The sequence below is a fragment of the Palaemon carinicauda genome, chromosome 30 (genome assembly GCF_036898095.1).
Source record: "Palaemon carinicauda isolate YSFRI2023 chromosome 30, ASM3689809v2, whole genome shotgun sequence".
Lineage (NCBI taxonomy): Eukaryota > Metazoa > Arthropoda > Malacostraca > Decapoda > Palaemonidae > Palaemon > Palaemon carinicauda.
This window is the reverse complement of record NC_090754.1, coordinates 71,430,572-71,453,507: the sequence shown is the minus strand read 5'-3', so window position 1 is coordinate 71,453,507 and position 22,936 is coordinate 71,430,572. Positions and strand designations below refer to the sequence as shown.

Sequence of the window (22,936 nt, the reverse complement as noted above, 5' to 3'; positions counted from 1 at the left end):
GAACGACTTATGGGTTCGTCAGGCCTTGATCAACGAACAGACGTTTTTCCCTCCGTGGTTTCGGGCGTATCTACCCAAGATCGCCCCACCCACACAAAGACGAGAGAGCCCATTTACTTCTCGTCTGCGGAAGAGGTTTCTCGTAAGAAACCTTGGACCAAGGTCTCGCAGCTTATTAAGCGCAAGTTGGTCCCTTCCGCGCAAGTCCAACGGCCCAGGTGTAGCCACTGGGTCAGTTCGGACTCGCTGCAGTCTTCCGATGACTGCACACCTCCTAAGAGAGGCAAAGTGGTACCGCAACAGGCAGTAACACCGTCTGTTGCCGCACCTGCTGCTGTAGACCCTAAGTGGTCTTTGCTACAGTCTATGCAGACACAGTTAGCATCTTTTATGCAGAAGTATCGTGCGGAGAAGGTTGACGCTGCACCTGTTAGCCTACAACCAACCACGGTTGTGCGTACAGTAGACGCTGACGCTACCTGCTCCCACACTCCGCCTGTGAGAGTTCCACCACCCATGCGCAGTGTACCCTGCCAGCCGCACGTTGACGTTCACAGACGCACGCTACCCTCCGTTGACGTTCGCGAGTTACCACAACAACAGGAGGGTGGAGTTAAGTTGCTTTGTTTTGACGCTGTGCGTCAACCTCCGCAACCCACTGTGGTTACCGCTACTCGCCCGCAGCAGACTAGTCAGTCAGGAGTAGAGGCTTTGCTTCCCCACACAGCTATGGTTGTTGCCAGCTCACAGACTGTCTAGCAGTTACATGACGTTGCCTTCTGGTCTGCTACTAATGCACCAGTGCTGTATGTCCTCACGCACCTGTTGTGGTTGACAGTTCAGTTTTTGACAGTTCACAGACTGACAAGCAGTTACATAATGTTGCCTTCTGGTCTGCTGCTAATGCACCAGTGAGACCCTCACTGAGATAACCTAGCTTTTATCTGACAAGGTTCCTGTAGATGAGAAAGTGCTGTTCTCCCTCCTACTGATATTCCTTTGAGGACTCTGTCATTTGGAGAGGAGCCTTAAGCTGCTTAGCCTCCTATGGACTTTAATTAAATCATGATGATTTTTTAAGGATCTTCGTCCGGATCTTGTAACTGCTGCTCCTCGTTCGCCTAACGTCAGAACTTACACTAGGCCTAACTACTTCGAAGCCGTTGTTGTTAAGCTAGTGCCCTCTCGCTCTCCTAGAGAGCGTTACGTTGGCTAGGCGACTGGTTTTTGCACCAGGAGGAGTTTTAGGGATACAGCCTTTGATTTCCCTTCTTTTAAACTGGCTTATAGAGCGAGAGTCTGTTAGGACACGAGAGAAGTTCTCGGCTTGGGAGTTCATGCCTCTGCCCAGATAGACTTCTCAATTCTGGTAGACTCGCCCTGGCGCCTAGCCAGGAGACGCTCCAAGTTGTTTACAGGTCAACTTCTCAACTTTTGTCGAGCCTTTGAAGTTTTGCTGTACTATTATGTCACACATAACAAGGCTTCCAGGGATGGTAAATGGTTCCGCCTCAGTCGCTAACCCCGTCTGTTGCCACACCTGCTCCCGTAGACCCTAAATGGGCTTTGCTGCAAGACATGCAGTCCAAGCTTGTGTCCTTGATAGAGGACTTCAATACGGAGAAGAACCTTCTGGCCAACAACCTTCCAACCGGTTGGTTGTGCGCCCTGTTGACGCTGAGGTATCCTACTCGCGTCTGCCAGTTGAGGTGGTTCCTCCACCGATGCGACCCAGTGTGGGTTGCCAGTCGCACGTTGACGTTAAGCGACGCTCGGAGGTGGTTGTTAACGTTCAGTGTGTCACTAGGAAGACGTTCAACAACCAGCAGAGGTGACTTGTTGTGACGCAGTGCGTCAACCTCAGCAACCCGGTAGGGTGTTGACTGCACAACCCAGACAGTCTAGACAGTTTCGGGTTGACGCTGTACTTCCTCGCGCACCCATGGTTGTTGACAGTTCACAGACTGTGCAGCAGTGCCATGATATTGCGTCCGGCTCCGTCACGCATCCACCAGTGCGACCGGATTTAGCGAGTCAGACGTTGCCCACTCCGTTGCCGTTTCCTCATCAGTTTCGGATGAGGAACCCTCTGATGAGGACGTTGCTGAACAAGACGATCAACCCCCAGCCCTGCTATCCATCCAGAAGATGCTGAAGAAGGAACGCTGCCCAGTCAGGCTGTGGATGAGTCTGGTAGGGACACTGTCATCCGTGGATCAATTTGTGTCACTAGGAAGACTACACCTCCGTCCTCTTCTATACCATCTAGCTTTTCACTGGAAAAAGGACAAGACGCTAGAAGCGGTCTCGATCCCGGTTTCCGGAAAGATAAAGTCTGGTCTGACTTGGTGAAAGGACTATATCAACCTTAGCGTTCTCTTCTCGGACGCATCGGACGTAGGCTGGGGTGCGACATTAGACGGTAGGGAATGCTCGGGATTATGGAGCTCTAGTCAAAGGACAATGCATTTCAACTGCAAGAAGCTACTGGCAGTACGTCTGACCTGGAAAAGCTTCAGGTCTCTCCTTCAAGGCAAAGTGGTGGAGGTGAACTCGGACAACACCACGGCTTTGGCGTACATCTCCAAGCAAGGAGGGACCTACTCTCTGACAGGGTACGAGATAGCAAGGGACCTCCTCACCTGGTCAAAAGGTCTAGACATTTCACTAGTAACGAGGTTCATCCAAGGCAACTTGAATGTCATGGCAGTTTGTCTCAGTCGGAAGGGACAAATAATTCCAACAGAATGGACCCTCCACAAGGATGTATGCAAGAGACTTTGGGCCACCTGGGGCCAGCCAACCATAGATCTCTTCGCAACCTCGATGACCAAGAGGCTCCCAATATTTTGCTCACCAATCCCGGACCCAGCAGCAGTTCATATAGATGCCTTTCTCCTAGATTGGTCACATCTAGATCTATATGCATTCCCTCCGTTCAAGATTGTCAACAAGGTACTGCAGAAGTTCGCCTCTCACGAAGGGACAAGGTTGACGCTAGTTGCTTCCCTCTGGCCCGCGAGAGAATGACTCACCGAGGTACTTCGATGGCTAGTAGACGTTCCCAGAACACTTCCCCTAAGGGTGGACCTTCTACGTCAGCCACGCGTAAAGAAGGTACACCAAGGCCTCCACGCTCTTCGTCTGACTGCCTTCAGACTATCGAAAGACTCTCGAGAGCTAGAGGCTTTTCGAAGGAGGCAACCAGAGCGATTGCTAGAGCAAGGAGAACATCCACCCTTAGAGTCTACCAATCGAAGTGGGAAATCTTCCGAAACTGGTGCAAGTCAGTATCCGTATCCTCGACCAGTACCTCTGTAACTCAAATAGCTGACTTTCTCTTATATCTGCGGAAAGAACGATCTCTTTCAGCTCCCACTATCAAGGGTTACAGAAGCATGTTGGCATCAGTCTTCCGTCACAGAGGCTTAGATCTTTCCAACAATAAAGATCTACAGGACCTCCTTAAGTCTTTTGAGACCACGAAGGAGAGTCGTTTGGTTACACCTGGTTGGAATTTAGACGTGGTACTAAGATTCCTTATGTCAGACAGGTTCGAACCGCTACAATCAGCCTCCCTGAAAGATCTCACCTTTAAGACTCTTTTCCTGATATGCTTAGCCACAGCTAAAAGAGTCAGTGAGATTCATGCCTTCAGCAAGAACATCGGATTCTCAACCGAAACGGCTACATGTTCTACAACTTGGTTTTCTAGCCAAACACGAGCTGCCTTCTCGGCCTTGACCAATATCGTTCGATATTCCAAACTTATCGTATGGTTGGAAATGAACTAGAAAGAGTCTTATGTCCTGTAAGAGCTCTTAAGTTCTATTTAAAAACCTTTACGAGGCCCGTCTGAAGCTTTATGGTGTTCAGTTAAGAATCCATCTTTGCCTATGTCAAAGAATGCTTTATCCTATTTTATCAGACTGTTAATACGAGAAGCTCATTCCCACCTGAGTGAGGAAGACCAAGCTTTGCTGAAGGTAAGGACACACGAAGTTAGAGCTGTCGCAACTTCCGTGGCTTTTAAACAAAATAGATCTCTGCAAAGTATAATCGACGCAACCTATTGGAAAAGCAAATCAGTGTTCGCGTCTTTTTATCTTAAGAATGTCCAGTCTCTTTACGAGAACTGCTACACTCTGGGACCATTCGTAGCAACGAGTGCAGTAGTGGGTGAGGGCTCAACCACTACAATTCCCTAATTCCATAACCTTTTTTAATCTTTCTCTTGAAATGTTTTATTATTGTTTTTGGGTTGTCCGGAAGGCTAAGAAGCCTTTCGCATCCTACTTGATTTGGCGGGTGGTCAAAGTCTTTTCTTGAGAAGCGCCTAGATTAGAGGTTTTGATGAGGTCCTTTAGTATGGGTTGCAACCCTTCATACTTCAGCTCCTAGGAGTCGCTCAGCATCCTATGAGGATCGCGAGGCTCAGTAAGGAAGACGTACTTAAAAAGGCAGAGTAATTGTTCAAGTCGACTTCCTTACCAGGTACTTATTGATTTTATGTTTGTTATTTTGAATAACTGCTAAAATGAAATACAAAATACTTAGCTCTTAATGTAAACATATAATGCTGGTCTCTACCCACCCCCTGGGTGTGAATCAGCTATATGATCACCGGCTAAGTTTAATATTGAAAAATGTTATTTTCATTAGTAAAATAAATTTTTGAATATACTTACCCGGTGATCATATATTAAAGGACCCTCCCTTCCTCCCCAATAGAGACCCAGTGGGCCGAGGAGAAAATTGGTTCTGTGTTGACATGGAGTACTTGAGTACCTGCTCGACAGATGGCGCAGTTGATGTACACCCCCACCTGTATAGCGATCGCTGGCGTATTTTGTCCTTAGGTTTTTCTGTCGGGCAGCAGAGCTGACAGCTATATGATCACCGGGTAAGTATATTCAAAAATTTATTTTACTAATGAAAATAATATTTTTACATAACACATTTTAGAAATTCATTTTATCCAACTTATAATTTTAAGACACACTGGGAGGATGTTTTTATTTTACTAATCAAAATACACTTACTTATATAGTCACAGAAAATGTTAAATATGGCCTTGAATATTTCACTACGGTTTGACATACAGTAGCTTGATACATATTTAAGTCAGAGATATAGTTAATTTGGGATGTGAAAGTTAAAGAAAGAAAAACTAAATAAGAACATCTAAAGGGAAAATAATCTAAAGAACATGGATGAAAATTGTATGGCATAAGGTTGTACATCTGAGAACGTATGGAACCCACTGTGAACCTTAATTGTTTATAGGACTGCACAAGTCGTACTAAAGTATTTAATGTTGTTTCATATGGAGTCATTTCACTTGTTATTTTCATAATTTTAATTGTTTTGATGGATGCAAGTTACATGTACTGTAGTTATTTTCATATTTTGAAAGAAAATCTTTAAATTTTTAGGAATGCATGTGACTGGAACTGCTGGTACTCAAGAAGGTTTAGATCTAGTTCGTACAGCTGGTGCTGATGCTGTTTATAATCACAAAGAGAAGGCCTACCTCAAGAAATTACAAAATGAAGAACTCTTTGATGTTATTTTAGAAATGCTTGCCAATGTAAATTTGGGTAATGATCTTAAACTAATGAAGAGGCATGGTAGAACTATTGTAAGTATTATGTTTTCTGTCTTCTACTGAGAGTTAATAATGAACAAAAGTATTAGTTGTTCCTACACAATATACAAGCCATCCTCTTTTAATAGGGAAATGTTTTCAGTGCAAGCTGGAGTGGTCGTTAGAATAGTTTAATGAGGGGTTAAACAGCCGCTGGAGGGAACAGGCGAGAAGCTCTCCCCCTCAACTATTAAAAATACCCCACTTTGTTTTCAGCGGCAAGCAAATATGAATGCACCACATGCTCCCTTATTGAACTTTTTAAATATTTAACTTAGCCGGTGAATATATAATAGCTGCAACTCTGTTGCTCGACAGACACATACAGTAAAAACTCGCCAGCGATCGCTATACAGGTTGCGGGTGTGCCCACCAGCGCCAACTGTCGGCCAGATACCACTCTCGATGTAAACAAAGACTCAATTTCTTCTCTGTCGACGTGTCGACAAGACGTACTTTACTCGCTGTTGAACCTGGAGTTTTTCCCATCATATTTGGTGAAGTACTTTAATTTGGTTTGAGCTTTCGCAGTACAGGTGTTTTTCTTCAAATAAATCCTTGAACTCTTTTTTTGGATCGGATTAATTGTTGATGACTTAGATCGTTTTTTGGAATTTTCCCTTGACTAATTCAAAATGGCTGACCCTTCACAAGTTCCCAAGTTCAGAAAATGTAATGCTAGGGACTGTCATAGGCGTCTTCCAAAGGCTTCTCTCGACCCTCACACTGTTTGTTCCAATTGTCGGGGTAAAACCTGTCAATTGGAAGACCGATGTGAGGAATGCGTGGGCCTTTCGGAATTCGATTTTATCGAATTTGAGAAATATACACGCAGACTAGAGAGAGATAGGGTAAGGAGAAGTTCTTCTAGGTCGGTAGATTTTTCCTCTCCACATGCCCCTGAACCTAATCCTTCCCCTGTAGTGGTTGTTCCTAACCCCCCTCCTAGCACTCAGGAACCGTCGATGGCAGACATGATGCGTGCTATTCATGCCTTGGGGGAGAGAGTTGAGTCTTTAGCAAGTGACCGAAATCAACTCATGGCGGATGTTAAGGAACTCAAGTGTCAAAGTGCCACGAAGGATAGTGTCAAAGTGCCTAGTGTTACGCAAAGTGTTGTGAACAGTCCTGCGCTCGAGGGTTCGTCTGTTCGTGCCTGTCGTCCTCCTAGTCCGGGACCTCTTGCAAGCTCCCAAGCCCAGGGGAAAAGCAATGTCGTACGACTCATGGGTTCGAGAGGCCTTGATCAGCGAACAGACGTTCCCTCTTTGGTATCAGGCGTATCTCCAAGATCGCCCCTACCAAAGTAAGACGAGAGAGCCCATTTTTACCTCGTCGTCCGAAGGTGTTTCTCGTAAGAAACCTTGGACCAAGGTCTCCAGACCTTTAAAACGTAAGTCGGTCCCTTCAGGACAAGTCCAACGTCCCGGTTGTAGCCACTGGGACAGTTCGGACCCGTTGCCGTCATCTGATGACTGCTCGCCGCCTAAGAGAGGCAAAGTTGTGCCGTCTCAGTCGCTCACCCCGTCTGTTACCGCACCTGCTTCCGTAGACCCTAAATGGGCAGTCCAAGCTTGCGTCCTTGATGGAGGACTACAATGCGGACAAGGTTGCCGCTGAACCTACTGGCCAACAACCATCCAAGCGGTCTGTTGTGCATCCTGTTGACGTTGAGGTAGCTTTCTCGCGTCAACCAGTTGGGATAGTACCTCCACCGATGCGACCCAGTGTGGATTTCCAGCCGTACGTTGACGTTAGGCAACGCACGGATGTGGTTGGTGACGTTCAGGACGTTCATCAACCATCAGAGGTGACTTGTTTTGACACGGTGTGTCAACCTCCGCAACCCGGTATGGTGTTGACTGCACAACCCAGACGGTCTAAACAGTCTCGGGTGGACGCTGTGCGTCCTTGCGCACCTGTGGTTGTTGACAGTTCCCAGACTGTTCAGCAGTTCCATGACGCTGCGTCCGGCTCCGTCACGTATGCACCAGTGCGACCGGACTCGGCGAGTCAAACGTTGCCCACACCTTTGCCGTTTTCTCATCAGTTATCGGATGAGGAACTGTCAGATGAGGATGTTGCTGAACCACATCCTGAGGATCAACCTTCAGAACTTGATGAGCCTAAAGCAGTTCAACCATCCTTGGACTTTAGAAAAGTCATGGCTGTGTTTAAGGAGTTGTTCCCTGACCACTTTATTTCTGTGGCTCCTCGTTCGCCGCCATCAGAGTTTGTCTGAGGCGTTCCTACTACCATGCCTGCCTTTACTAAACTCGTTCTCTCTCGCTCATCCAAGAGAGCTTTACGGCTGTTAGGCGATTGGTTAGAGACCAAGAGGAGTTTAGGGAAGACAGATTTGCCTTCCCCCCATCTAAACTCTCGTCTAGATCGAGCGTCTGGTATGCCACGGGAGAAGTTCTCGGCTTGGGAGTTCCTGCCTCTGCCCAGGGCGACTTCTCAAGTCTTGTAGACTCTCCCCGCCGCCTTGCCATGAGACGCTCGAAGATTTGTTGGTCACCCTCGGACCTGGACCACCTTCTTAAAGGTATATTTAGGGCGTTCGAAGTCTTTAACTTCCTAGACTGGTGTTTAGGAGCCCTGAGTAGGAAAATCTCTTCTGCTGATAAGGATGTTTCCTTACTCATTATGTCCTGCATGGACAAGGCCATCCGTGATGGGTCCAACGAACTTGCCGCTTCATTCACGTCCGGAGTCCTGAAGAAACGAGAGTCTCTATGTTCTTTCCTGTCTGCTGGAGTGACGCCATGCCAAAGATCTGAGCTTCTCTTTGCGCCCTTGTCCAAGTGCCTGTTTCCTGAAGTCTTGGTTAAGGAAATTGCCATGTCTTTAGTGCAGAAGAACACCCATGATCTAGTTGCGTCTTCGGCTCGCAAAGCTCCCCCTTTGCCTACCTTGTCAGCTAGACCTAGGATAGACACTCCAGCGTCTCGGTTTATCCCGCCCTTTCGTGGCAGAGCCTCCAGCAGGGAAGGTGCTCGTGCCGAAGGGAAGAGAGGAAAGAGAAAAGGATCCAAGTCCTCTAAGGGCAGAGTCTGACTGCCCGCAACTTCAGGCAGCAGTAGGTGCCAGACTCAAGAACTTCTGGCAAGCCTGGGAGAAGAGAGGCGCAGATCAACAATCTGTGAGGTTGCTCAGAGAGGGGTACAAAATCACTTTTGTACGCAAACCCCCTCTAGCGACGTCCCCCATCGATCTCTCTCCCAGGTACAGAGAGGAAGAAAAGAGACAAGCCCTGAAACTGGAAGTGTCTCTTTTGCTAGAGAAGGGAGCGGTGGTCAAAGTCTCGGACCTTCAATCACCGGGGTTTTACAACCGTCTCTTCCTAGTATCAAAGAAGACAGGAGGTTGGAGACCGGTGCTAGACGTCAGTGCTCTGAATGTCTTTGTCACAAAGACGAAGTTTACCATGGAGACCACAAAGTCAGTCCTAGCAGCGGTCAGAAAGGAAGACTGGATGGTCTCTCTAGTCCTAAGGGATGCCTACTTCCACATCCCCATTCACTCAGACTCCCAACCCTTTCTGAGATTCGTCTTCGAAGATGTGGTGTACCAGTTTCGGGCCCTGTGCTTTGGCCTAAGCACAGCTCCTCTCGTGTTTACGAGGCTTATGAGGAATGTGGCGAAATTCCTCCACTTATCGGACATCCGAGCCTCCCTTTATTTGGACGACTGGCTTCTCAGAGCCTCTTCCAGTCGTCGCTGTCTGAAGGATCTCAATTGGACTCTAGATCTGACCAAGGAATTGGGACTCCTAGTCAATTTGGAAAAGTCGCAGCTGGTCCCATCCCAAACTATTCTGTATTTAGGGATGGAGATTCACAGTCAAGCTTTTCGGGCTTTTCCGTCGGCCCCCAGAATAGATCAAGCCCTGCTCTCCATCCAGAAGATGCTGAAGAAAGAACGCTGCTCAGTCAGGCTGTGGATGAGTCTGGTAGGGACGCTGTCATCCCTGGAGCAATTTGTCTCACTAGGAAGGCTGCACCTCCGTCCTCTTCAATTCCATCTGGCTTTTCACTGGAAAAAGGACAAGACGCTAGAGGCGGTCTCGATCCCAATTTCCGAAAAGATAAAGTCTTGTCTGACTTGGTGGAAGGACAATATCAGCCTACGAGAGGGTCTTCCCCTGGCAGTTCAGATACCCAACCACGTTCTCTTCTCGGACGCATCGGACTTGGGCTGGGGCGCGACGCTGGACGGTCGGGAATGCTCAGGTCTGTGGAACTCGAGTCAGAGGAGCATGCATATCAACAGCAAGGAGCTTTTGGCGGTTCATCTGGCCTTGATAAGCTTCGAGTATGTCCTTCGAGGCAAAGTGGTGGAAGTAAACTCGGACAACACCACGGCCTTGGCGTACATTTCCAAACAGGGAGGTACCCACTCACTGACGTTGTACGAGATCGCAAGGGACCTGCTCATCTGGTCAAAAGATCGAGGCATCTCCCTAGTAACGAGGTTCATCCAGGGCGACTTGAAAGTCCTAGCAGATTGTCTCAGTCGGAAAGGTCAAGTAATTCCAACCGAATGGACCCTCCACAAGGATGTGTGCAAGAGACTTTGGGCGACTTGGGGTCAACCCATCATAGATCTCTTTGCAACCTCGCTGACCAAGAGGCTTCCAATCTATTGCTCTCCAGTCCCGGACCCAGCAGCAATACATATAGATGCCTTCCTCCTAGATTGGTCACATCTGGATCTTTACGCATTCCCACCATTCAAGATTGTCAACAAGGTACTGCAGAAATTCGCCTCTCACAAAGGGACAAGGTTGACGTTAGTTGCTCCCCTCTGGCCCGCGAGAGAATGGTTCACCGAGGTACTTCGATGGTTAGTAGACGTTCCCAGAAGTCTTCCTCTAAGAGTAGACCTTCTACGTCAGCCACACGTAAAGAAGGTACACCAAAGCCTCCACGCTCTTCGTCTGACTGCCTTCAGACTATCGAAAGACTCTCGAGAGCTAGAGGCTTTTCGAAGGAGGCAGCCAGTGCGATTGCTAGAGCAAGGAGAGCGTCTACCATTAGAGTCTACCAATCGAAGTGGAAAGTCTTCCGAGACTGGTGCAAGTCAGTTTCCGTATCCTCGACCAGTACCTCTGTAGCCCAAATAGCTGATTTTCTCTTATACCCGAGAAAAGGACGATCCCTTTCAGCTCCCACTATCAAGGGCTACAGAAGCATGTTGGCCTCGGTCTTCCGGCATAGAGGCTTAGATCTTTCCAACAATAAAGATCTGCAAGACCTCCTTAAGTCTTTCGAGACCACTAAGGAGCGTCGTTTGGCTACTCCTGGGTGAAATTTAGACGTGGTCCTAAGATTCCTCATGTCAGACATGTTTGAGCCTTTACAGTCAGCCTCCCTGAAAGATCTCACTCTTAAGACTCTTTTCCTGGTATGCTTAGCCTCGGCTAAAAGAGTCAGTGAGCTTCATGCTTTCAGCAAGAACATCGGATTTTCGTCAGAAAAAGCTACTTGTTCTCTGCAACTTGGTTTTCTAGCCAAAAATGGGCTACCTTCTCATCCTTGGCCTAAATCTTTCGATATTCCCAGCTTATCGGAGATCGTAGGCAATGAACTAGAAAGAGTCTTATGCCCTGTTAGAGCTCTTAAGTTCTACTTAGCTCGTACTAAACCTTTACGAGGCCAATCTGAAGCGTTATGGTGTTCGGTTAAGAAACCATCCTTGCCTATGTCAAAGAATGCTTTGTCATATTTTATCAGATTGTTAATACGAGAAGCTCATTCACACTTGAGTGAGGAAGACCGATCTTTGCTTAAGGTTAAGACGCACGAGGTTAGAGCTGTAGCAACTTCCGTGGCCTTTAAGCAAAATAGATCTCTGCAAAGTATCATGGACGCAACCTATTGGAGAAGCAAGTCAGTGTTCGCGTCATTTTACTTGAAAGATGTCCAGTCTCTTTACGAGAACTGCTACACACTGGGACCATTCGTAGCAGTGAGTGCAGTAGTGGGTGAGGGCTCAACCACTACAATTCCCTAATTCCATATCCTTTTAATCTGTCTCTTGAAATGTTTTAATGTTGTTTTTATGGGTTGTCCGGAAGGCTAAGAAGCCTTTCGCATCCTGGTTGATTTGGCGGGTGGTCAAAGTCATTTCTTGAGAGCGCCCAGATTAGGGGTTTGATGAGGTCCTGTTGTATGGGTTGCAGCCCTTGATACTTCAGCTCCTGGGGGTCTGTCAGCATCCTAAGAGGATCGCTGGGCTCCGTAAGGAAGACGTACTTACAAGGCAGAGTAATCGTCTAAGTCGACTTCCTTACCAGGTACCTATTTATTTTGGTTTTGTTATATTGATAACTGTCAAAATGAAATAAAAAACTCTTAGCTTATACGATGTAAACATATTGAACTGGTCTCTACCCACCTCCTTGGGTGTGAATCAGCTATTATATATTCACCGGCTAAGTTAGATATTTAAAAATGATATTTTAATTATAAAATAAATTTTTGAATATACTTACCCGGTGAATATATAAATTAAACGACCCTCCCTTCCTCCCCAATAGAGACGCAGTGGGATGAGAAGAAATTGAGTCTTTGTTTACATCGAGAGTGGTATCTGGCCGACAGTTGGCGCTGGTGGGCACACCCGCAACCTGTATAGCGATCGCTGGCGAGTTTTTACTGTATGTGTCTGACGAAGCAACAGAGTTGCAGCTATTATATATTCACCGGGTAAGTATATTCAAAAATTTATTTTATAATTAAAATATCATTTTTCATTTTTAATTTCTTTGAGAAAGTGATTTCCTGTTGTTTAGTGATTATGGATGTGATGCAAGAGATATGTTCTTGCCATGGAATGTTGTAACAGGCTTATGAGGGAATCTGTTGTAGATCCACACTCTCTGTGTGCGTCTTGAAGGGACATGATTGTTTGCAATCATCCCCATGTGCCAAGTACAGGTTGTGGCCTCCTGTGCAGTGGCAGGAGTATGCCTTGAAGGGGAAGAGAATTAAGCCTTCGCCTATGTCTTTCTTGGCAATACCCAAAACACTAGAAGTCTTATGCTTCTTCCTTCTCTTCATTAGTTGCATCTGTTGTCATTACCTTGGGCATGCGTCCTAGGTAAGGTCCCCTGGGAGTATGCGTCAGGAGCAAGGAGCCCTCGGATCTGTATTATCAAGCTTTTCAGGTTTTGATGATGTGTGGGGTACCCCTAGTGTTTGCCACACCCCTTCAGTAGCTTGAAGCTCTTCACCTCTCTCCTTGCAGACTGCTGACAATGAGTTTGACATAAGGCAGTCTTGTGCTTCCTTAGGTCTTTCAGGTAGGGAGCTGGTAGCTAAGGCTAACTCTTCCCTAGTTCCCTTAGTGCCAGTGTCCCCTGTAGTGACCTCAGTGGTGAAAGGCATGGTTTATGCCCCTTCTGTCAGGGACCCCTATGATTCTCTCAGTGTCAGACCCCCTGTGATTCCCCCCCCCCCATCCCAAGTCATCTCCTTATCAAAGAACTCAGGTTTGTATAGCTAAGAAAAATAAAAAGTACTTTAAGATTTTGACTTCATATCATTAAAAAATCTCAGTCACTAGAAATAGAATAGTAATTAGAGTTGTTGTTGATATTGTTACTCAGGGTTAGTGGTACAAGGCTATTTTTGTATAGTTGTAGACATGTCATGTTTATTGACCTTGAAGATATGAATGTGGTATGTGCCTATGCTGCAGCTCAAAGTTCACTCAAATGCAAAATAGAGTTGTTACCAGCCAAAACAGACTTCTGGAATGGATTAGTGGGAAATAGTGTATTGATATATGAGGCAGAGCTACAGCCAAATGAATACCTTTCCCAGCTCATATCGTCTTATTAATCCTTATATCACTGTACAAGTAACACTGTACCTTATGATTCAGAATGCTTGATGATATTACTTTTAACTTTAAACCTTTTATTTGTAGTTCTTGAGAAGCATTATCAACTGATACCAAAAAACTGCATGCATTTTATTAGGCTTCATATGTAAACAGAAATGTTAGGCTTCCGGAGTACTGTATTGTTTTGTTCTGTTTTGATCTATATAACATAATTGGAACTTTTTTTTTTTCTTTTTTTTCAAAATATCATAGTGGTGACTTAATTTTTCTTGACTAATAATTTGGTTTTGGACCCCTGGACTTGTCCTGTTTGGCCCAATTTCATGTGGTACATTTTATAATTATTATTATTACTTGCTAAGCTACAACCCTAGTTGCAAAAGCAGGATGCTATAAGTCCAGGGGCTCCAACAGGGAAAGTAGCCCAGTGAGGAAAGGAAAGAAGGAAAGATGAAATATTTTAAGAAGAGTAACAACATTAAGATAGATATTTTCTATTTAAACTATAAAAACTTTAACAAAACAAGAGGAAAAGAAATTAGATAGAACAGTGTGCCCGAGTGTAGTCTCAAGCAAGAGATCTCTAACCAAAGACAGTGGAAGACCATGGTACAGAGGCTATGGCACTACCCAAGACTAGAGAACATTGGTTTGATTTTGGAGTGTCCTTCTCCTAGAAGAGTCGCTTACCATAGCTAAAGAGTCTCTTCTAGTCTCTTCTACCCTTACCAAGAGGAAAGTAGCCTCTGAAAAATTACAGTGCAGTAATTAACCCCTTGAAAAAAGAAGAATTGTTTGGTAATATCAGTGTTGTCACGTGTATGAGGACAGAGGAGAATCTGTTAAGAGTAAGCCAGGCTATTCGGTGTATGTGTAGGCAAAGGGAAAGAACCGTGACTAGAGAGAAGTTTTATTACCAACTTTATTACCAAGTTTTATTACCAACTTTAGCACTTTTATAATAATAAATAGTGCATACTACTCATTTCAACAGAATGTCAGCATCCATATTTTGTTGAGGGGTCATCCTTTCATGGTGTCCACTACTGTTCCTGATGTTCCTGAGACAACGCCCCAGAGACATCCTATGCCAGGGACAACGCGCCAGCGAGCTCCTGCTGCAGAATCGATGCCCCAGCGCTCTCACTGATCTCCTGCTCATCAGCTCTCACCTGTGCGCCAGCGCTCTCCTGCACGCCTGCGATCTCCTACTCGCCAGCGCACAGCTGCACGCCCTGATCCTGTTACGCGCCACGCGCGCCCACGATCTCCTGCGCGCCCACGATCTCCTGCGCTCCCACGATTTCTAGCTCGCCAGTGGTCTCCTCCTGCTCGCCAGCGCGCCATCGCTCGCCCTCAATCTCCAGATCTGAGCACAGGAAAGAAGACTCGCCCCTCGCCTCCTTGATCTCCTGCGCACCCTCGGAACTCGCTCACTCGTCAGCCCTCGCCTGCGCACAATTGCGTGCAGTCACCTTCGCGCGCACAGGTTCCAGTTCCTACTGTGCGCCCTTCCAGAGGCTTTCGAGATCCTGCGCGCCCACGCGCCCACGAGCAGTCTCCTCCTCGTGCTTCCACGCTTGCTGGTCCTTCTGCGCGCCCTCTGTCTTCACCATACCGCGCCCCTGCGCGCCATCTATCTCCTGCGCGCACACGCACACCATCTCCTGCGCACCATCACTCCCCAGCACGCAATCGCGCCCATGAACCTGCTCGCCGTAGTTCACCTACGCGCCCACGCTCACCGTCACCTGTGAGCAGTCGCACACTGCGCGTCATCGCTCGCCTGCGCGCCATCGCTCGCCTGCGCACCATCATTCTCTAGCTTGCCAGCACTCGCCCGCGCCCCCACGTGCTCCCTCGCCCACGCGCCCACGCACTCCTGCGCCTTCATCTCCGCGCGCACGCACACGTGCGCGAACGTTCGCCAGTGCGCGAACCTGGGATTATTCCCTCGCGCGAGCCCAAGCGCGATTCCCACCGGGTTTCGCAACCCGAGCTACCGAACGAGTCGTCAGAACAAGAGCAGCTAGGTCGTCTTCACGCTCCCCCCCCCCTGTCTGTCAATATGCAGGCATGGTTTGAGTCCCTTATCAGAGCTGTTGTCCAGGCTGTTAAGCCTGCCTTTTCTGATTTGGGCCCCAAACCAAGGGCAGCTCCGACCCCACTGAAGAAAAAGAGAGGAGTAGAGATCATGGTGACTTCTCCTCGGGTCAAGCTGGCTCCCAAGAAGTTGGTCAGGAAGGCTCCTTCCCCCCTGCAGACGTTTTCTCCTTCCCCTGTGGACGAGGTTTTTCCGTCCTCAGGGGAGTCTTCCGAGGTGAGACCTTCTCCCACCGCACCAATGGGAGCAACCCCACCTCGAGCAGGAGAATCGTCCCGTGTTGGGGGGGAGAAGAGCCCTCAGACTTTGTTACTGGAGTCCTGTATCCCTCCTAGGAGCCTCCTAGGAGGGAACCGAAGGACTCGAAGACCATCCCGAAGTCTTCTTCCAGGCTTCGACCAGAGCCAACAAGACCCACGGAGAACGTCCATGTGTCCCCCCCCAAGAAGAGCCTTTGGGGACGAGAGACTTCGCAGCCGATTCTCCAGGGGGAGAGCAGCAAGAGTCAGAGCATGCCTTCTGGCAGGTCTTGACTCTGATGAGGAATCTCAACAAGTTTCCGGACCTGGAGATTCCTCCTCGTGAGGGCAAGGACACGGTCCTGGACCGAGTCTTTGGCACTCAGAAACCCACTAAGGCCAGTGCGGCTCTGCCCTGGTTCCAAGGGATTAAGAGTGCCAGAGATAAGGTTGAGGGCCAGCTCTCCGAGCTTGCCTCCTCCTCCACTGCTGGCAACAAGCTCCTCCCGCCTCCTCGTGTCCACCAGAGGAGGTATTTTGAGATCATGGAGGAGTCTTGTTTAGCTCCTCCGTTGTACCACTCTGTGGAAGAGCTTACCAAGGAGTTCCTCTTGATAGACTCTACAGCCGGCAAGTGACTTTCTCGGCGACAGAGATCCTAAACCAGGAGAAGGTCGCGAAGTGTGCCATGCAGGCTACTTCGTGGCTGGATGTCTGGTTGGGGTCTCTGGGCATCCTTTTGCGATCCGAGGATCTGTCCAAGGAAAGCACTAGGAAGGCCCTGGAGACCTTCCTCCTCTCGGGCACCCGCACCATTGAGTTTCTGGCCCACCAAGTCTCGAACTTGTGGGCCAATTCGATCTTGAAACGATGTGATGCGGTGGTAGAGAGGTTCCATTCGAAGGTCTCGACCGTCGAAGTCAGCAAGCTCAGACACTCTTCCCTTATGGGAAAGAGCCTGTTTGAGCCCAAGGATGTGGAACAGGCGGCTGAGAGGTGGAGGAAATCCAATCAGGATTCTCTCCTCCAAATTGCTCTCACATTGAAGCCCTACAAATCTCCAGCACCTCAACAACAACCTCGCCAGTCCAAGACGACGAAAGCGGCAGCGGCAGCGAAGACAACGGTGTCCAAACAGCAGCCCTTTCCTGTCAAAGGCAGGATAGGCAAAAAGTCCTCCAGTGGAGGCAAGAATCCTAGGGGGAGCGGCCGAGGCCACAAACGCTAGGATTGGCAATCCCCCTGCATGTCCACCAGTGGGGGGATGTCTACAAAGTTGTGCAATCAGGTGGCAGCAACTCGGGGCCGATTCCTGGACAGTTTCTGTAATCAGTCAAGGGTATCGTGTCCCGTTCATAACATCTCTTCCTCCCCTGACAGCGAATCCAGTGTCGTTGAGCTCCTATACCATAGGGTCGGCAAAGGGGCTAGCCCTACGGGCAGAAGTCGAGACCATGTTAAAGAAGAATGCTCTCCAAGAGGTCGTCAATGGGTCCCCAGGCTTCTTCAGTCGACTCTCTTGTAAAGAAGGTGTCTGGAGGCTGGAAACCAGTCATCGACCTCTTAGCTCTGAACAGGTTTGTCAAACAAACTGCGTTCAGCATGGAGACAGCAGACACGGTCAGACTTGCAGTGAGACCACAAGACTTCATGTGTACACTGGATCTGAAGGACGTGTACTTCCAGATCCCAATCCATCCATCTTCAAGGAAGTACTTAAGATTCAGCCTAGACAACAAGATCTACCAGTTCAAGGTGCTGTGTTTCGGTCTCTCCACAGCACCTCAGGTTTTCACCAGAGTATTCACCCTGATCTCTTCGTGGGCACACAGGATCGGCATTCGTCTACTCCGTTATCTGGACGACTGGCTGATCCTGGCAGACTCGGAGTTGACCCTTCTTCGACACCGAGACAAGCTTCTGGGACTTTGCCAAGATCTAGGGATCATGGTAAATCTCGAGAAGTCTTCTCTGCTTCCATCTGAACGACTGGTATATCTAGGCATGATCTTGGACACCAATGTCCACAAAGCCTTTCCATCAGACGACAGGATAGCAAGGCTGAGGAGGGTCGCAGAGCCTTTCCTCAGATGAGAAGAACTCCCAGCCCAATCGTGGTTACGTCTCATCGGTCACCTTTCCTCTCTGGCCCGTCTAGTTCCAAATTGGCACCTCAGGATGAGATCCCTGCAATGGCGGCTCAAGTCTCGGTGGAATCAAGGTCACAATTCCCCGGACATCTTGGTCCCTATGGGTCCTGCGGAATGGACGGACCTTCAATGGTGGGTGACAGACAAAAAAGCTCTGAAAGGGAGTGGCTCTTCTCGTCCCTTCCCCGGATTTGATGCTGTTCTTGGACGCCTCAAAAGAAGGGTGGGGGGCCCACGTTCTGAACCACAGGACCTCAGGCCTATGGTCAGAATCAGAAAAGTGCCTCCACATAAACCTGCAGATGAAGGCCGTGTATCTGGCTCTTCAACAGTTCCAACAGTACCTGGCAGGCCACTCTGTGGTGGTGATGAGCGACAACACCACGGTAATGGCTTACATCAACAAGCAGGGAGGTACCTTTTCATAACAGCTATCCCATCTTGCAGTAGAGATACTGAGATGGACCGAAGTCCACTCGATTCCACTATGGGCTCGCTTCATTCCGGGCAAAAGGAATGTGCTCGCCGACAGTCTGAGCAGAGCATCCCAGATAGTGAGTACTGAGTGGTCTTTGGATCCTTTAGTAGCCAACAAAGTCCTGACTTTGTGGGGTTCCCCGACGGTGGATCTGTTCGCAACAGCCTTGAATTTCAAGCTGCCTCTGTACTGCTCCCCAGTCCCGGACCCCAAGGCACTCTGGCAAGATGCCTTCCAACAACGGTGGGACAACATCGACGTTTACGCCTTTCCCCCGTTCTGTCTGATGAGAAGGGTGCTCAACAAGACCAGAATATCGGTCAACCTGTCAATGACCTTAATAGCTCCGCCATGGCATCGGGCAGAGTGGTTCCCGGACCTTCTGCAGCTCCTGACAGAACTCCTGAGAGAACTCCCTCCTCGACACGAGCTACTCAAGCAACCACACGCCAACATCTTCCACAAAGCCGTAGCATCGCTACGGCTTCACGCCTAGAGACTATCCAGCATCTCCTCACAGAGAGAGGCTTCTCGCAACAAGTTGCGGAAAGGATGTCTCGACACCTGCGAAAGTCATCCGCAGGAGTCTACCAGGCGAAGTGGAGAATCTTCTGTGGTTGGTGTCGTGGAAGGGGTATCTCTCCCCTCGATGCCACTATTCCAGCAATAGCAGTTTCTTGTGTATTTGCGGGAGGAAATGCGCCTTTCAGTCTCGGCGGTGAAAGGCTATCGCTCAGCCTTAAGTCTTGCCTTCAGGCTAAAAGGAATGGACATTTCCTCCTCGCTAGAACTTTCTTTACTCATGTGAAGTTATGAACTTACCTGCCCTCAGTCTGAAGTGAGACCTCCTCCATGGAACGTGGTTCGAGTCCTCAGGTCTCTTAAGAGACCTCCGTTCGAACCATTACGCCAGGCTTCTGATCGCCACCTGACTTGGAAGACGGTGTTCCTACTTGCTTTGGCCTTGGCCAAGCGAGTCAGCGAACTTCATGGTCTCTCGTATGACATCGCCCATTCAAGGGGATGGGGGGAGGTAACGTTCAGGTTCGTCCCTGAGTTTGTAGCTAAGATTCAAAATCCAGGAGTGCCGGACCCCCGGTTTGACTCCTTCCGGATTTCGAGTCTCCATTTTGTAACAGATGACCCAGACCATCTCCTACTGTGCCCAGTAAGGAGTCTGAGGCTTTATTTTAAAAGAACAGCTGCAGTTCGTCCTCGAGTGCAAGCATTGTTTGTGAGCACAGGAAGGACGAAGAGGAGGGTCACTAAGAATACTATCTCAGTGTGGATTCGCAGGGTCATCCATCATTCCCTGAATCCAGACCCTCCTCCGTCATGTTGCCCTAGAGCACATGATGTCAGAGGCATCGCTACGTCCCTGGCGTTCAAGAGAAACTACTCAGTGACGCTGGTTCTACAAGCAGGGGTTTGGAAGCGTCAAACGACCTTCACAGCCCACTACCTGCAAGACGTGACCCACAGGAGGCTCGATACATTCTCTATCGGCCCTGTGGTAGCTGCACAACAGCTGGTCTAAACCTCAGGCTCCTTAATGGACAAGTAGCAGAAGGTTGAGGGCATTGTTACCCGGTTTTAGACTGCATGAATGAAAAGGTATGCCTGGCCCTTATTCTTTTCTTCATCGTCCCCTCTCTTGGGGAAAGCAGCATCTTGGGTTCTCTGCACAGCTGACCTCAAACCACTGCAGGTAAACCGTGCTTCCTTGTGTTCCTAGTATTAAGATAATACTGTCGCGTCCCCCATACCCCTACGAGGTGGTATTGGGAACGTCCTAACCTAGAATTCCATTTAAAGGACTCCAGGTCAACTTCCTAGGACGAGTCACTCTTGATTCCTTCACACACAAGCTTACGTAGGCCGCGAGCCTTGCAGAGCAAGGTACTTGCGGGGTGCAGGGACTCCTTATCTTGAGTTCTACTTACTCAGATACTGAGTCCCCGGGCAAAAAGCCAAACCCAGTACGGCTGGGACTTACCACCCTTCCTAAGGGTTAGGTAACCCTATTTAAATAGCGTGGTTTGTATTTCGGTTACGGAACAAATGACAAATTTGTAGATAATTTGTATTTTTCCTAACCATACAAACCTTAGCTATTTAATCAAACTTGCCCGCCAGCCCTGTCCCCCGGGATAAGTCCTACCTCTAAGCAAAGTGAACTAGTTCACCGGTGTGTGAGGGGGGAGGGGTAGCTAGCTACTCCTCCCCTACCCCCTCGCTAACTAGCGAGGGGGTAGTAAACCCTCGTTAAAAATTTAATGGCTCGTCACTTCAGCTACGCTGAAAGTAATACCCTATTTGAATAGCTAAGGTTTGTATGGTTAGGAAAAATACAAATTATCTACGAATTTGTCATATTAAGTAATTCAGTCAGTGATAGTGAATGCCATCCAAGAGAGAACTCTTGCAGCTCTCATGGAGCAAGGCTCTCCTCAAAGAATTAATCTCCTCCTCCTCCTCCTCCTGTCTCCCACACACCAGCCATGACTCTTCAAAGGTAAAGCGGGAGCTAATATATTTATAGTTTTTACTGTTCAGTTTTGCTGTTGCAGGTGTTGAGGTGCCAGTGATGGGAGATGAGAATGAGAGAGAGATTACAATAGATGAAGTGAGGAGAGCACTAGATGAAACGAGAGTAGGAAAATCGTCTGGTATGGATGGTGTGAGAGCTGAGATGTTGAAGGAAGGGGATGTGACTGTACTTGAATGGTTGGTGAGATTGTTTAATATGTGTTTTGTGTTGTCAATGGTACCAGTAGATTGGGTTTGTGCATGTATTGTACCACTCTATAAGGGTAAGGGAGATGTGCATGAGTGTTGTAATTCAAGAGGTATTAGTTTGTTGAGCGTAGTTGGAAAAGTGTATGGTAGAGTAATGATTAATAGGATCAAGGATAAAACAGAGAATGCAATCTTAGAAGTGCAGGGTGGTTTTAGAAGAGGTAGGGGCTGTATGAATCAGATTTTTACAGTAAGGCAGATATGCGAGAAATATTTAGCAAAAGGTAAGGACGTGTATGTTGCGTTTATGGATCTGGAGAAAGCGTATGATAGAGTTGATAGGGAAGCAATGTGGAATGTGATGAGGTTATATGGAGTTGGTGGAAGGTTGTTGCAAGCAGTGAAAAGTTTCTACAAAGGTTAAGATAGGAAATGAAGTGAGTTATTGGTTTCCGGTGAGAGTGGGGCTGAGACAGGGATGTGTGATGTCGCCGTGGTTGTTTAACTTTTATGTTGATGGAGTGGTGAGAGAGGAGAATGCTCGAGTGCTTGGACGAGGATGATCATGAATGGGAGGTAAATCAGTTGTTGTTTGCGGATGATACTGTACTGGTTGCAGATACAGAAGAGAAGCTTGGCCGATTAGTGACAGAATTTGGAAGAGTGTGTGAGAGAAGGAAGTTGAGAGTTAATGTGGGTAAGAGTAAGGTTATGAGATGTACGAGAAGGGAAGGTGGTGCAAGGTTAAATGTCATGCTGAATGGAGAGTTACTTGAGGAGGTGGATCAGTTTAAGTACTTGGGGTCTGTTGTTGCAGCAAATGGTGGAGTGGAAGCAGATGTACGTCAGGGAGTGAATGAAGGTTGCAAAGTGTTGGGGGCAGTTAAGGGAGTAGTAAAAAATGGAGGGTTGGGCATGAATGTTAAGAGAGTTCTATATGAGAAAGTGATTGTACCAACTGTGATGTATGGATTGGAGTTGTGGGGAATGAAAGTGATGGAGAGACAGAAATTGAATGTGTTTGAGATGAAGTGTCTAAGGAGTATGGCTTGTGTATCTCGAGTAGATAGGGTTAGGAACGAAGTGGTGAGAGTGAAAACGGGTGTAAGAAATGAGTTAGCAGCTAAAGTGGATATGAATGTGTTGAGGTGGTTTGGCTATGTTGAGAGAATGGAAAATGGCTGTCTGCTAAAGAAGGTGATGAATGCAAGAGTTGATGGGAGAAGTACAAGAGGAAGGCCAAGGTTTGGGTGGATGGATGGAGTGAAGGAAGCTCTGGGTGATAGAAGGATAGATGTGAGAGAGGCAAGAGAGCGTGCTAGAAATAGGAATGAATGGCGAGCGATTGTGACGCAGTTCCGGTAGGCCCTGTTGCTTCCTCTGATGCCTTAGATGACCGCGGAGGTAGCAGCAGTAGGGGATTCAGCATTATGAAGCTTCATCTGTGGTGGATAATGGGGGAGGGTGGGCTGTGGCACCCTAGCAGTACCAGCTGAACTCAGTTGAGTCCCTTGTTAGGCTTGGAGGAACGTAGAGAGTAGAGGTCCCCTTTTTTGTTTTTGTTTCATTTGTTGATGTTGGCTACCCCCCAAAATTGGGGGAAGTGCCTTGGTATATGTATGTATGTACTGTTCAGAAAGCATAAGTTAAGCGAATCAGTTAGTGAAAATGAACATCATTCAAGAAAGAGACCTCCCAATATTTTACTCGGAATTTTCGTGGAGA

The 22,936-nt window shown here is 47.9% G+C and overlaps 1 protein-coding gene across 4 annotated transcripts in view; it reads left to right on the top strand.

Moving 5' to 3' along the window:
* The window catches only part of LOC137623272 (quinone oxidoreductase-like), a 129,950-nt gene that overhangs the window by 89,771 nt on the left and 17,243 nt on the right, over positions 1-22,936 (top strand). For all 4 annotated transcript variants that reach the window (XM_068354041.1, XM_068354042.1, XM_068354040.1 and 1 more), the window contains one exon: positions 5,436-5,641. In XM_068354041.1, coding sequence (XP_068210142.1) covers positions 5,436-5,641 — 206 coding nt within the window. The remainder of the gene's footprint in view (positions 1-5,435; positions 5,642-22,936) is intronic.